At 44.9% G+C, this 15,817-nt stretch overlaps 1 protein-coding gene across 1 annotated transcript in view; it reads left to right on the forward strand.

The window, feature by feature from the left end:
- Positions 1-520: 520 nt before the first annotated feature.
- LOC106592458 (protein Dok-7) overlaps positions 521-15,817 on the forward strand; it is a 66,825-nt gene continuing 51,528 nt past the window's right edge. Inside the window, exons 1-4 of the mRNA XM_082978677.1 lie at positions 521-683; positions 795-840; positions 9,197-9,427; positions 13,394-13,594. Of these exons, the coding sequence (XP_082834803.1) occupies positions 630-683; positions 795-840; positions 9,197-9,427; positions 13,394-13,594 (532 nt within the window). The 5' untranslated portion in view covers positions 521-629. The remainder of the gene's footprint in view (positions 684-794; positions 841-9,196; positions 9,428-13,393; positions 13,595-15,817) is intronic.

The raw sequence follows: 15,817 nt of genomic DNA on the forward strand, positions 1-15,817 counted from the left end.
AGCTGTAGAATCAGAATGAGTAGAACAGGCTATGGTCTAAGGCAGGGGCGGACTGGCCTTCTGGCATTTCTGGCAAATGCCAGATGTGCTGGTCTATATGTAGCCCAGTGGGCCTGTCAAACCTTTTTTTTTTTTTGCACAAAATTATAATTATTTGGCTAAAAATGGGTGTGTTATAAATTCCAAGGCCGATATCTGGTCCCAGTCCCCCCCTGGTCTAAGGGAAAAGCTCTAGAAAAGCATGACAACCCTATGAGATAAGTAAAAGAAAGCTATGCTTGCTATGTAACTTTCATTTAATCGGCGACATTGTAAACAATCACCCTTGACACTAGCTAACAACTGCGCAAACTATCGGCTGGCCCCTCGGTGGGTGGCTGGCCCCTTTCCCCGCGTGAGTGGCGTGTTTTCTCGGGGATAGAGTGGTGTGTGTGAGGGCCGCCGGTGGGGGGGGGCTGTTAAAAAGTTATTTTGAAAGTGACCCCAACTGTCAGGAATTGGACCGGGTAACGGGTGCGCGCGCACACACACACACACACACACACACACACACACACACACACACACACACACACACACACACACACACACACACACACACAGTCAGCTGTTCTGAGCTATGTCAGAAGATGACAGATACAGTTGTAGTGGAGGGACAAGTTAAATTCAGAGATGGCAAAAAGGTTCTTATCACATTTATATCACATCTTCAAACGTTTCCCGGGAAGTTAGACGTTAATACAATAACGTGTGGATTTGACTGTTTGATGTATTTGCTTTAACTTGCTTTGCAGTGGAAGAGTCGTTGGGTCACGTTGCGGAAGCCGTCCCCGGTCGCAGGTAGGTCTACGAAACCAACTAACTAATACTACATGGAAAACATCTCCAACGTTTAGAAATAATGTAGCAGTCTTTTAAATGTTTTCACTGTAATCTTTCACCAATCAGATTTTTAGGAATTAAAAGTAAGCGCGACTTGTCAATGTGACATTTGGCGACACGCCAACCGGAGCGCATAGTGCAAATATCACATAACCACGGTTACACGTGTGGGGGGATCGCGCAACACTTAACACATGGATTTAAAAACTTATACCCTTATGTTAGTCTTTAACACAAACGCCTTGAGAAGACTGTATATATTGGTTTAACAGAAATAGCATTTATTTCAATGCTTAGACTACTTACAGGACTTAGTTGTGTCCAAGTAACAAAGTCAGGCTAGTTTAACTACCTATGCTACGTATTTAAAGCCAAAGGCTTACATAAGAAGTATACCATATCATTCTGACTAATTGCTTTCACTGGTGTGTGTGTGTGTGTGTGTGTGTGTGTGTGTGTGTGTGTGTGTGTGTGTGTGTGTGTGTGTGTGTGTGTGTGTGTGTGTGTGTGTGTGTGTGTGTGTGTGTGTGTGTGTGTGTGTGTGTGTGTGTGTGTGTGTGTGTGTGTATGGCTCTGAAGAGCAGTGATGAGAAGAAAGAATCAGACTGAAACACTTGAAGAGACAGATCTGTGTTAGTAATTTTCCTTTCTTCAGACTTAGCATTGTCTCTCGGTGGAACTAAGGTATATTGTGTAGAGTAAATATTTGTATTGATGTCTCTGAAGACTTCAACATGTTCTAGAACAACTTGTGCCTTGTGTTCTGGAATACACAGTGATTCTAATTCTAAGAGTGGTTCCCACTAGACCCTGTGTTCCTCTGCCTTTGAGGAGACCGATTGGCTGCCAGTGCGGCTGTTTATTGGATATTTCTTTCCTTGATGGGGCTGTGCTGTTATGTCCCTCAGACAGCCAGTCTGTTATGTCCCTCGGACAGCCAGTCTGTTATGTCCCTCGGACAGCCCGTCTGTTATGTTCCTCGGACAGCCAGTCTGTTATGTTCCTCGGACAGCCAGTCTGTTATGTCCCTCGGACAGCCAGTCTGTTATGTCCCTCGGACAGCCAGTCTGTTATGTCCCTCGGACAGCCAGTCTGTTATGTCCCTCGGACAGCCAGTCTGTTATGTCCCTCGGACAGCCAGTCTGTTATGTCCCTCGGACAGCCAGTCTGTTATGTCCCTCAGACAGCCAGTCTGTTATGTCCCTCAGACAGCCAGTCTGTTATGTCCCTAGAACAGCCAGTCTGTTATGTTCCTCGGACAGCCAGTCTGTTATGTCCCTCGGACAGCCAGTCTGTTATGTCCCTCGGACAGCCAGTCTGTTATGTCCCTCGGACAGCCAGTCTGTTATGTTCCTCGGACAGCCAGTCTGTTATGTCCCTCGGACAGCCAGTCTGTTATGTCCCTCGGACAGCCAGTCTGTTATGTCCCTCGGACAGCCAGTCTGTTATGTCCCTCGGACAGCCAGTCTGTTATGTCCCTCGGACAGCCAGTCTGTTATGTCCCTCGGACAGCCAGTCTGTTATGTCCCTCGGACAGCCAGTCTGTTATGTCCCTCGGACAGCCAGTCTGTTATGTTCCTCGGACAGCCAGTCTGTTATGTTCCTCGGACAGCCAGTCTGTTATGTTCCTCGGACAGCCAGTCTAATTGGTCTGTTATGGCCCTCGGACAGCCCTCCCTCTCTGTCACGGTGGCGTCTAATTGGTCTGTTATGGCCCTCGGACAGTCCTCCCTCTCTGTCACGGTGGCGTCTAATTGGTCTGTTATGTCCCTCGGACAGTCCTCCCTGTCTGTCACGGTGGCGTCTAATTGGTCTGTTATGTCCCTCGGACAGTCCTCCCTCTCTGTCACGGTGGCGTCTAATTGGTCTGTTATGTCCCTCGGACAGCCCTCCCTCTCTGTCACGGTGGCGTCTAATTGGTCTGTTTTGTCCCTTGGACAGCCCTCCCTCTCTGTCACGGTGGCGTCTAATTGGTCTGTTATGGCCCTCGGACAGCCCCCCCTCTCTGTCACGGTGGCGTCTAATTGGTCTGTTATGTCCCTCGGACAGCCCCCCCTCTCTGTCACGGTGGCGTCTAATTGGCCACTTCTCTCCTGATGTAAAACATATATTCTTAACAATTCCACAACTAATAAATAAAACACATCTAAGTAAAGGGATGGAATAAGAATATATGAATATGAATATATGGATGAGCGATGGCCGAGCGACATAGGTTAAGGTGCAGTTTCTGGTAAGTTGATGCCGCTCCAATATCCAATAGTTCTTCCCGGCTGTATGTAATAACACTTTAGATTTTCTGGGCTAACAATGTAAGAAATAATACATTAAAAAAACACTGCAGAGTTTCCTAAGGACTAGAAGCGAGGCAGCCCTCTCTGTCGGTGCCATTGTGTTATGTGTATTGGGAAGGGAGGATGGGTGGGCAGTGTATATGTAACAGTGTAGCTTCCGTCCCTCTCTTCGCCCCAACCTGGGCTCGAACCAGGGACCCTCTGCACACATCAACAACTGACACCCACAAAGCATCGTTACCCATCGTGCCACAAAAGCCGCAGCTCTTGCAGAGCAAGGGGAACAACTACTTCAGGTCTCAGAGCGAGTGACGTCACCAATTGAAACGCTATTAGCGCGCACCACCGCTAACTAACTAACTAGCCATTTCACATCGGTTACTTATACATTGAGCACTATAATAGTCTGGTAGCAGCGGTTGTGATGTGTGATAAGGTGCGGATAATCAGAGCAGGTGATCAGTCCAGTTCAAGTGTTCAGCATTCTGATGGCTTGTAGATAGAAACTGTCTCTGAGCCTGTTGGAATCTATATATATAGTTAGTCTGCAGCTGGACCAGGATCAGTCAGCTGTGTTAGCGTTGCTATGACAGTAGGAAGTCTGTATTGATAGTGTTAGTTAGTCTGCAGCTGGACCAGGATCACTCAGCTGTGTTAGCGTTGCTATGACAGCAGGAAGTCTGTATTGATGGTGTTAGTTAGTCTGCAGCTGGACCAGGATCACTCAGCTGTGTTAGCGTTGCTATGACAGCAGGAAGTCTGTATTGATAGTGTTAGTTAGCCTGCAGCTGGACCAGGATCACTCAGCTGTGTTAGTGTTGCTATGACAGCAGGAAGTCTGTATTGATAGTGTTAGTTAGTCTGCAGCTGGACCAGGATCACTCAGCTGTGTTAGCGTTGCTATGACAGCAGGAAGTCTGTATTGATAGTGTTAGTTAGCCTGCAGCTGGACCAGGATCACTCAGCTGTGTTAGCGTTGCTATGACAGCAGGAAGTCTGTATTGATAGTGTTAGTTAGCCTGCAGCTGGACCAGGATCACTCAGCTGTGTTAGCGTTGCTATGACAGCAGGAAGTCTGTATTGATAGTGTTAGTTAGTCTGCAGCTGGACCAGGATCACTCAGCTGTGTTAGCGTTGCTATGACAGCAGGAAGTCTGTATTGATAGTGTTAGTTAGTCTGCAGCTGGACCAGGATCACTCAGCTGTGTTAGCGTTGCTATGACAGCGGGAAGTCTGTATTGATAGTGTTAGTTAGTCTGCAGCTGGACCAGGATCACTCAGCTGTGTTAGTGTTGCTATGACAGCGGGAAGTCTGTATTGATAGTGTTAGTTAGTCTGCAGCTGGACCAGCATCACTCAGCTGTGTTAGCGTTGCTATGACAGCAGGAAGTCTGTATTGATAGTGTTAGTTAGCCTGCAGCTGGACCAGGATCACTCAGCTGTGTTAGCGTTGCTATGACAGCAGGAAGTCTGTATTGATAGTGTTAGTTAGCCTGCAGCTGGACCAGGATCACTCAGCTGTGTTAGTGTTGCTATGACAGCAGGAAGTCTGTATTGATGGTGTTAGTTAGTCTGCAGCTGGACCAGGATCACTCAGCTGTGTTAGTGTTGCTATGACAGCAGGAAGTCTGTATTGATGGTGTTAGTTAGCCTGCAGCTGGACCAGGATCACTCAGCTGTGTTAGTGTTGCTATGACAGCAGGAAGTCTGTATTGATAGTGTTAGTTAGCCTGCAGCTGGACCAGGATCACTCAGCTGTGTTAGCGTTGCTATGACAGCAGGAAGTCTGTATTGATAGTGTTAGTTAGTCTGCAGCTGTACCAGGATCACTCAGCTGTGTTAGTGTTGCTATGACAGCAGGAAGTCTGTATTGATAGTGTTAGTTAGTCTGCAGTTGGACCAGGATCACTCAGCTGTGTTAGCGTTGCTATGACAGCAGGAAGTCTGTATTGATGGTGTTAGTTAGTCTGCAGCTGGACCAGGATCACTCAGCTGTGTTAGTGTTGCTATGACAGCAGGAAGTCTGTATTGATGGTGTTAGTTAGCCTGCAGCTGGACCAGGATCACTCAGCTGTATTAGTGTTGCTATGACAGCAGGAAGTCTGTATTGATAGTGTTAGTTAGCCTGCAGCTGGACCAGGATCACTCAGCTGTGTTAGCGTTGCTATGACAGCAGGAAGTCTGTATTGATAGTGTTAGTTAGTCTGCAGCTGGACCAGGATCACTCAGCTGTGTTAGCGTTGCTATGACAGCGGGAAGTCTGTATTGATAGTGTTAGTTAGTCTGCAGCTGGACCAGGATCACTCAGCTGTGTTAGTGTTGCTATGACAGCGGGAAGTCTGTATTGATAGTGTTAGTTAGTCTGCAGCTGGACCAGCATCACTCAGCTGTGTTAGCGTTGCTATGACAGCAGGAAGTCTGTATTGATAGTGTTAGTTAGCCTGCAGCTGGACCAGGATCACTCAGCTGTGTTAGTGTTGCTATGACAGCAGGAAGTCTGTATTGATGGTGTTAGTTAGTCTGCAGCTGGACCAGGATCACTCATCTGTGTTAGTGTTGCTATGACAGCAGGAAGTCTGTATTGATGGTGTTAGTTAGCCTGCAGCTGGACCAGGATCACTCAGCTGTGTTAGTGTTGCTATGACAGCAGGAAGTCTGTATTGATAGTGTTAGTTAGCCTGCAGCTGGACCAGGATCACTCAGCTGTGTTAGCGTTGCTATGACAGCAGGAAGTCTGTATTGATAGTGTTAGTTAGTCTGCAGCTGTACCAGGATCACTCAGCTGTGTTAGTGTTGCTATGACAGCAGGAAGTCTGTATTGATAGTGTTAGTTAGTCTGCAGCTGGACCAGGATCACTCAGCTGTGTTAGCGTTGCTATGACAGCAGGAAGTCTGTATTGATAGTGTTAGTTAGTCTGCAGCTGGACCAGGATCACTCAGCTGTGTTAGCATTGCTATGACAGCAGGAAGTCTGTATTGATAGTGTTAGTTAGTCTGCAGTTGGACCAGGATCACTCAGCTGTGTTAGCGTTGCTATGACTGCAGGAAGTCTGTATTGATGGTGTTAGTTAGTCTGCAGCTGGACCAGGATCACTCAGCTGTGTTAGTGTTGCTATGACAGCTTTGTTGACTGACAATGTACAGACACATCTCTATAGCAACCACTTTGTTGACTGACAATATACAGACTCATCTCTATAGTTACCATTTGGTTGACTGACAATGTACAGACTCATCTCTATAGCAACCACTTTGCTGACAGATACAAGAGGCCTGTATATATATTATTCCCTGTGGCTCAGTTGGTAGAGCATGGTGTGTGCAACACCAGGGTTGTGGGTTTGATTCCCACGGGGGGCCAGTACAAAAAAATGCATGAAATGAAATGTATGCATTCATTACTGTAAGTCGCTCTGGATAAGAGTGTCTGCTAAATGACTAAAATGTAAATTTACATTAGGATGTTAGACTGTATTATCAGGAACATGTTATTTACAATCTGTTCCAATTGCAAAGTTGCCAATAAAGAACCCATAAAGCTATACATTAAAATATATCCATTAAAGTTATGGTGTCTATAGTATGTTTAAATATATGAATAAATCATTGATACCCCTTCAAAAATCATAAGCCAACCACAGCACACCCCTGATTGGTTAGCCTGAAGGTCATCACATCAGGATGTTGGCCAATCATGTCCTACTTTACTAATACACCCAGAGCAAGGGGGAGGGACTTCTCTAGACACACCTGTGCACAATTAGTCGTATGAACAAGCGGAGAAGTTTGAAACAATTCCACGTTTTTTAACCTTAAATTGCTACTGCTCACACTTACAGTAGTTCATACTTCAGAGTGATATTTCAGTTGATAGATTGTTTACAGTAGACTAGTCAGTGTTTGAGTTACATTTCCCACGGAGAGAGAGGGGGGCGTTTACAGTAGACTAGTCAGTGTTTGAGTTATATTTCCCACGGAGAGAGAGGGGGACGTTTACAGTAGACTAGTCAGTGTTTGAGTTATATTTCCCACGGAGAGAGAGACGATGTTGGTTGATTCATTGTATTTATTGGACAATTTAAAGGAACATAAACAGCCTGTACATTACATTTTAAAAGCTATAACTCAATTAAAGGACAGCTGCACTTCCTGATTCGGCCTAGTTTTTCATCAATGCTTCATCAATGCTTCAATGCTTCATCAATGCTTCAATGCTTCATCAATGTTTCATCAATGCTTCAATGCTTCATCAATGTTTCTTCAATGCTTCATCAATGCTTCAATGTTTCATCAATGCTTCAATGCTTCATCAATGCTTAAGATCATGACTGAAGGCAAATGAGATTTGTCTTCTGGGTGGGGTTTCATGTGGTTTTTTTTTTGGGGGGGGTGTCTTTGCCGTTCAATCACAACAAACAAGGACTAATTCAGGGGTGTATTCATTATGGAAACCATTGACCTTTTTAAGAACCAAACGGGAGCAAATGGAACGAAACGTGGAGGGACCTACCTGAATTTGTCTAAGTTTTTGACACTGGAATGAATGTTTCTGACTCATATCGATGCCACATAGAACCAACTTATCTGGTTTTAAACGGACTAAGGGGCAGTTGACCTAATTTCCATTGAACGTGTATGTCATGCTTGTATGTAGGCAGGCTGTAATTGAGAATTGTTCTCATATAACCAGGACTAATTGAGAATTGTTCTCATTCAACCAGGACTAATTGAGAATTGTTCTCATTCAACCAGGACTAATTGAGAATTGTTCTCATACAACCAGGACTAATTGAGAATTGTTCTCATACAACCAGGACTAATTGAGAATTGTTCTCATTCAACCAGGACTAATTGAGAATTGTTCTCATACAACCAGGACTAATTGAGTATTTCTCTCATATAACCAGGACTAATTGAGAATTGTTCTCATACAACCAGGTCTAATTGAGAATTGTTCTCATTCAACCAGGACTAATTGAGAATTGTTCTCATTCAACCAGGACAAATTGAGTATTTCTCTCATATTACCAGGACTAATTGAGAATTGTTCTCATACAACCACGACTAATTGAGAATTGTTCTCATACAACCAGGACTAATTGAGAATTGCTCTCATACAACCAGGACTAATTGAGTATTGTTCTCATATAACCAGGACTAATTGAGTATTTCTCTCATATAACCAGGACTAATTGAGAATTGTTCTCATACAACCAGGACTAATTGAGGATTGTTCTCATACAACCAGGACTAATTGAGAATTGTTCTCATACAACCAGGACTAATTCTCCAGGGCAAATCAAGTTCTATAAAGTTCTGTCCATAGAATTACATATTAGAAGGGGTTCTTTTTTTATATATATATTAGTTTTTAGGGGGTAGAACAGCTTTAATATTGCAGATAGATTGTGGCTTCTATCAATGTAGTTTCTAATCCCCCATATATTTTAGTTGTTGTTGTAAATATATTATTTTAAATATATATATTTCCCTTCTTTATTATTGTCCCCTAACCCTACCACCCCTCCCCTAATTGTAGTAAACTAATGAACAACATCACTTAGGCTTCTACTTCCAGTTTATACTGTACATACTATATACATTTAACAGACGCAGTGTATTTTACATTAGTTATTCGTTTTTTTTAGTCCCATCCTTCAGCTCCCCTCAACCCCTCCCATCTATCTCTGAACACCACCCAGTCCCATCCTTCAGCTCCCCTCAACCCCTCCCATCTATCTCTGAACACCATCCAGTCCCATCCTTCAGCTACCCTCAACCCCTCCCATCTATCTCTGAACACCATCCAGTCCCATCCTTCAGCTACCCTCAACCCCTCCCATCTATCTCTGAACACCATCCAGTCCCATCCTTCAGCTCCCTCAACCCCTCCCATCTATCTCTGAACACCATCCAGTCCCATCCTTCAGCTACCCTCAACCCCTCCCATCTATCTCTCAAATGGATTCTATGTTTGTGTGCCCAGGTCACCATCTCTCCTCTTCTCCCTCTCTACCCAGACTGCCTCTCTCTCCTGGTCTACCGGGATAAGTCCGATAAGGTCAGGGGTCGTCGTGAGCGGCTGCAGATGACCTTGGAGGGGATCTGTGGAGTGGAGCCGGGGTTAGGCTACGACGGGGTGACCTACACCCTCACCATCCTCTGTCTGGGACACACAGTGGGACTGGGCTTCGACAGCAGAGAGGGGCTGACGGCATGGGACGCTAGGCTGAGATACAGCCTGGGAGAAGGTTGAGTGGAGGGGAGGGGGGGGGTGGCTGGTGTGTGTGTGTGTGTGTGTGTGTGTGTGTGTGTGTGTGTGTGTGTGTGTGTGTGTGTGTGTGTGTGTGTGTGTGTGTGTGTGTGTGTGTGTGTGTGTGTGTGTGTGTGCCCTGGTGTTTGTGAAGAAGTTGGTTTAATAAGTACATCTCAGTCTAGACCAGTGGCGGTTGGTGCCGTCAACATTAGGGAGGATTATTTTTGGTTTGTTTAATGAGCTTGGCCTTATTTCTATTACAGCATGTTGGATGACTGTCATTCATATTCCATTCACCCAGTTCAATGTAACAGCGAAAGGTCTAGGCTACTACATGATACTAGAATGTTCCCTGTACCCATCATGAGGTTGCTACAACCTAGCCTATGAATGAAAGTTTTACAACGTAGGTGCACACAGGTCGAGAGATAAATTATCGTAGTCAAGGTGACAGACAGTGACACATTCAATACCGCCTGCGTCTAGCTGGTCTGGGGTGTAATCTTTTCTCCAAACAGTTGCAAAACCTTTTTTTTCAAAACGTTTTGCAACTTAAACAAGAGTTTTCTATTGGACAAATTCAAGTAGGTCCGTCCCGGGTTTCGTTCCATTTGCTTCCCTTGAAAAAAACATTTTTGCAACAAAATCGACGGAATGAATACACCTGTTATCACCCACACACACAGTTCACTTCCATAGCAGCCACGTACAGCATCATCACTTTGCTCGTTGTATAATTCCTTCTAGCATCTACGTGCTCTCCTCCTCCTCACCTTTTCCTTTCGCTTGTGGATTTCGGCGCACAAAACAACAGCTGTCTGTGACCAGGTGCAAAAACATCTCCAAGCCAAACCTTCATATCATAACCGCTAACCGCTACACAGTCTACATCATTGTCACCATATTAACGTTATAGTTAAACCAACATAGAACTAACGCGGTAGTGAACCCACAATCCGTGTGTACAATCACGCAGTACAGCAAGCAGTTTAGCAGTTACACCGGCGGGCCCCCCATGGCAATGCATGTATTAAAACCTAAAGCTCACCTTGACTTGGAAGAGTTTCCGTGTTGGATAGCCTTAGCCAGCTAGCTAACATCAATAGCGTTCCTCTGTGTTTGTGTCAGGTTGTTCAGTAGGCTTAACCAGCTGCATTAGCTAAAAACGGAATATAGCTCTCTCTCTCTGTCTCGCTCTCTCTGTCTGTCTGTCTGTCTGTCTGTCTGTCTGTCTGTCTGTCTGTCTGTCTGTCTGTCTGTCTGTCTGTCTGGCTGTCTGGCTGGCTGTTTCGCTCTCTCTCTTGCTTCTTAATTTTGTTAAAAATTAATTTGTTCAAAGCTGTTCAACTATTTTCTCTTTTTGAGTCAACCACTCACCATGATTAGCTGCTTGCTAGCTGTATCTTATGCTTCCAGTACTAGATTCATACTCTGATCCTTTGATTGGGTGGACAACCTGTCAGTTCATGCTGCAAGAGCACTGATAGGTTGGAGGACGTCCTCCGGAAGTTGTCATAGTTACTGTGTAAGTCTATGGAAGGGGGTGAGAACCATGAGCCACCTAGGTTTTGTATTGAAGTCAATGTACCCAGAGGAGGACGGAAGCTAGCTGTCCTCCAGCTACAACATGGTGCTACCATACAGAGTGCTGCTGAGGCTACTGTAGACCTTCTTCGCAGACCTTCATTCTTTCTCTCTCTCTCCCTCCTGCTCTGTGCTTGTTTTTCTCCTTTCTTTATCTCCTCTGCTTCTCTGTATCTGTCTTCGTCTCCCTCGCTCTCTCTCTCTGCCAGCCAGCTAGCCAGCTAGCCTGCCAGTCAGTCAGTCCTCTACAACGTGTTTCATTCCACTGTGCTGTTCAGTGTTGTGGAACTGAGTGAACAGACCTTTGCTTCTGTCCTCAGATGACCTAGTCTGAATGTGTATGTGATGGTGTGAGTGTGTGTTTGTTTGTCTGTGTGTGTGTGTTTCTCTATGTCTGTGCCTGTTTGTCTGTGTCTGTGTGTGATGAGGTCTTTATAAAAGCGGCATCAACAGACAACCAGCCTGCATCCCAAATTCCCTACATGCAGTGCCTTGCAAAAGTATTCATCCCCCTTGGCGTTTTTCCTATTTTGTTGCATTACAACCTGTAATTTAAATAGATTTTTATTTGGATTTCATGTAATGGACATACACAAAATAGTCCAAATTGGTGAAGTGAAATGAAAAGAACTTCAAAAAATGTAAAACGGAAAAGTGGTGCATGCATATGTATTCACCCCCTTTGCTATGAAGCCCCTAAATAAGATCTGGTGCAACCAATTACCTTCAGAAGTCACATAATTAGTTAAATAAAGTCCACCTGTGTGCAATCTAAGTGTCACATGATCTGTCACATGATCTCAGTGTATATATACACCTGTTCTGAAAGGCCCCAGAGTCTGCAACAAAGAGACCAAAGATAACCCTGAAGGAGCTACAAAGCTCCACAGCGGAGATTAGAGTATCTGTCCATAGGACCACTTTAAGCCGTACACTCCACAGAGCTGGGTTTTATGGAAGAGTGGCCAGAAAAAAGCCATTACATAAAGAAAAAATAAGCAGAGTTCGTCAAAAGGCATGTGGGAGACTCCCCAAACATATCGAAGAAGGTACTCTGGTCAGATGAGACTAAAATGTTGCTTTTTGGCCATCAAGGAAAACGCTATGTCTGGCGCAAACCCAACACCTCTCATCACCCTGAGAACACCATCCCCACAGTGAAGCATGGTGGTGGCAGCATCATGCTGTGGGGAGGTTTTTCATCGGCAAGGACTGGGAAACTGGTCAGAATTGAAGGAATGATGGATGGCACTAAATGCAGGGAAATTCTTGAGGGAAACCTGTTTCAGCCTTCCAGAGATTTGAGATTGGGACGGAGGTTCACCTTCCAGCAGGACAATGGCCCTAAGCATACTGCTAAAGCAGCACTCGAGTGGATTAAGGGGAAACATTTAAATGTCTTGGTTGTAAGGCAACAAAATAGGAAAAATGCCAAGGGGGGTGAATACTTCCACAAGCCAAGATGGAGCCCCATTGATGACAGATCACAGCCAGCCGAGAGAGAGAGAGAGAGAGAGACAGACAGAGAGAGAGGATGGAGCCCCATTGATGACAGATCACAGCCAGCAGAGAGACAGAGAGACAGACAGAGAGAGAGAGAGAGAGGACGGAGCCCCATTGATGACAGATCACAGCCAGCAGAGAGAGAGAGAGAGAGAGAGGACGGAGCCCCATTGATGACAGATCACAGCCAGCAGAGAGAGAGAGAGAGACAGACAGAGAGAGAGGACGGAGCCCCATTAATGACAGATCACAGCCAGCAGAGAGACAGAGAGAGAGAGAGACAGACAGAGAGAGAGGACAGAGCCCCATTAATGACAGATCACAGCCAGCAGAGAGAGAGACAGAGAGAGAGAGAGACAGAGAGAGAGGACGGAGCCCCATTAATGACAGATCACAGCAGCAGAGAGAGAGTGTTTAATCATCATTAATACTGGCATCAATCACCCAGCCGTGTGTATGTGCTGAGGTGTATGTATTCTGTCCTAGACTTATCCTCCGTGTCAGCTCTGTCTGTTACCTTCATTATCTCTCTGTTCGCCTTTAGCTTGGTTTGAATAATAATGAATCTCTCTCTCCCTCCCTCCCCCTCTCTCCCTCCCCCCCTCTCTCTCCTCTCTCTCTCCCCTCGCTCCCCTCTCTCTCTCTCTCCCTCCCTCCCCCTCTCTCCCTCCCCCCCTCTCTCTCTCTCTCTCCCCTCTCTTCCTCTCTCGCTCCCCCCTCTCTCGCTCCCCCTCTCTCTCTCCCTTTCTCTCCCTCCCTCCCTCCCCCTCCCTCTCTCTCTCTCCCTCTTCCCCATCTCTCTCTCCCTCTCTCTCTCTCTCTCCCTCCCTCCCTCCCTCCCCCTCTCTTTCTCTCCCCTCTCTCTCTCAACCAGTCCACAGGTTCAGTGTAGGAGTTCAGCCAGGAACTAAGCTAGAGAGTGGTCCTGCCACCCTGCACCTGTGCAACAACCTATTGGTCCTCACTAGGGACCTCCCACCGGCCGTGATTGGCCAGTGGAAGCTGTCAGACCTGCGTCGCTATGGCGACGTGCCCAATGGCTTTGTGTTTGAGGGCGGCACTAGATGTGGATACTGTGAGTATGGAACCACAACGTGTCCGTGTCCCAAATGGCACGCCGTTCCCTATGTAGTGCACTACTTTTGAGAATGGAATCCACTGTGTCAATGAGTTAGCTAGATTTAATAAGAATTCCAAAACAATTACATATCTCCATTTTGACAGTTCACCAAGTCCGTGGCCTCCATCCCTGGTCCATATCTCCATTTTCATAGCTCACCAGGTCCGTGGCCTCCAAGCCTGGTCCTGGAGAATTCGAGGTGTGCAGGCTTTTGTTCCATCCCAGCAGTACATTGTCCCTGTCTCTCTATTGTTCTCTCTTCTCCCCCAATGACTACAGTATTTTGTGGTTGGTTGGTATCTCAGAGTTCAGTATAGTTGGTATCTCAGAGTGCAGTATAGTTGGTATCTCAGAGAGCAGTATAGTTGGTATCTCAGAGTGCAGTACAGTTGGTATCTCAGAGTACAGTATAGTTGGTATCTCAGAGTACAGTACAGTATAGTAGGTATCTCAGAGTACAGTATAGTTGGTATCTCAGAGTGCAGTATAGTTGGTATCTCAGAGTACAGTACAGTATAGTAGGTATCTCAGAGTACAGTATAGTTGGTATCTCAGAGTGCAGTATAGTTGGTATCTCAGAGTACAGTATAGTACAGTATAGTTGGTATCTCAGAGTACAGTATAGTTGGTATCTCAGAGTGCAGTACAGTTGGTATCTCAGAGTTCAGTATAGTTGGTATCTCAGAGTACAGTACAGTATAGTTGGTATCTCAGAGTATAGTATAGTTGGTATCTCAGAGTACAGTATAGTTGGTATCTCAGAGTGCAGTATAGTTGGTATCTCAGAGTACAGTATAGTATAGTTGGTATCTCAGAGTGCAGTATAGTTGGTATCTCAGAGTACAGTATAGTTGGTATCTCAGAGTACAGTATAGTTGGTATCTCAGAGTTCAGTATAGTATAGTTGGTATCTCAGAGTGCAGTATAGTTGGTATCTCAGAGTACAGTACAGTATAGTAGGTATCTCAGAGTACAGTATAGTTGGTATCTCAGAGTGCAGTATAGTTGGTATCTCAGAGTACAGTACAGTATAGTAGGTATCTCAGAGTACAGTATAGTTGGTATCTCAGAGTGCAGTATAGTTGGTATCTCAGAGAGCAGTATAGTTGGTATCTCAGAGTGCAGTACAGTTGGTATCTCAGAGTACAGTATAGTTGGTATCTCAGAGTACAGTACAGTATAGTAGGTATCTCAGAGTACAGTATAGTTGGTATCTCAGAGTGCAGTATAGTTGGTATCTCAGAGTACAGTACAGTATAGTAGGTATCTCAGAGTACAGTATAGTTGGTATCTCAGAGTGCAGTATAGTTGGTATCTCAGAGTACAGTATAGTACAGTATAGTTGGTATCTCAGAGTACAGTATAGTTGGTATCTCAGAGTGCAGTACAGTTGGTATCTCAGAGTTCAGTATAGTTGGTATCTCAGAGTACAGTACAGTATAGTTGGTATCTCAGAGTATAGTATAGTTGGTATCTCAGAGTACAGTATAGTTGGTATCTCAGAGTGCAGTATAGTTGGTATCTCAGAGTACAGTATAGTATAGTTGGTATCTCAGAGTGCAGTATAGTTGGTATCTCAGAGTACAGTATAGTTGGTATCTCAGAGTACAGTATAGTTGGTATCTCAGAGTTCAGTATAGTATAGTTGGTATCTCAGAGTGCAGTATAGTTGGTATCTCAGAGTACAGTATAGTTGGTATCTCAGAGTATAGTATAGTATAGTTGGTATCTCAGAGTTCAGTATAGTTGGTATCTCAGAGTACAGTATAGTTGGTATCTCAGAGTACAGTATAGTTGGTATCTCAGAGTTCAGTATAGTTGGTATCTCAGAGTTCAGTATAGTTGGTATCTCAGAGTACAGTATAGTTGGTATCTCAGAGTACAGTATAGTTGGTATCTCAGAGTTCAGTACAGTTGGTATCTCAGAGTACAGTATAGTTGGTATCTCAGAGTTCAGTATAGTATAGTTGGTATCTCAGAGTGAAGTATAGTATAGTTGGTATTGTACAGTACAGTACAGTACAGTATAGTATAGTTGGTATCTCAGAGTATAGTATAGTTGGTATCTCAGAGTACAGTATAGTTGGTATCTCAGAGTGCAGTATAGTTGGTATCTCAGAGTACAGTACAGTATAGTTGGTATCTCAGAGTGCAGTACAGTATAGTATAGTAGGTATC

The sequence above is a fragment of the Salmo salar genome, chromosome 08 (assembly GCF_965601325.2).
Source record: "Salmo salar chromosome 08, fSalSal1, whole genome shotgun sequence".
Lineage (NCBI taxonomy): Eukaryota > Metazoa > Chordata > Actinopteri > Salmoniformes > Salmonidae > Salmo > Salmo salar.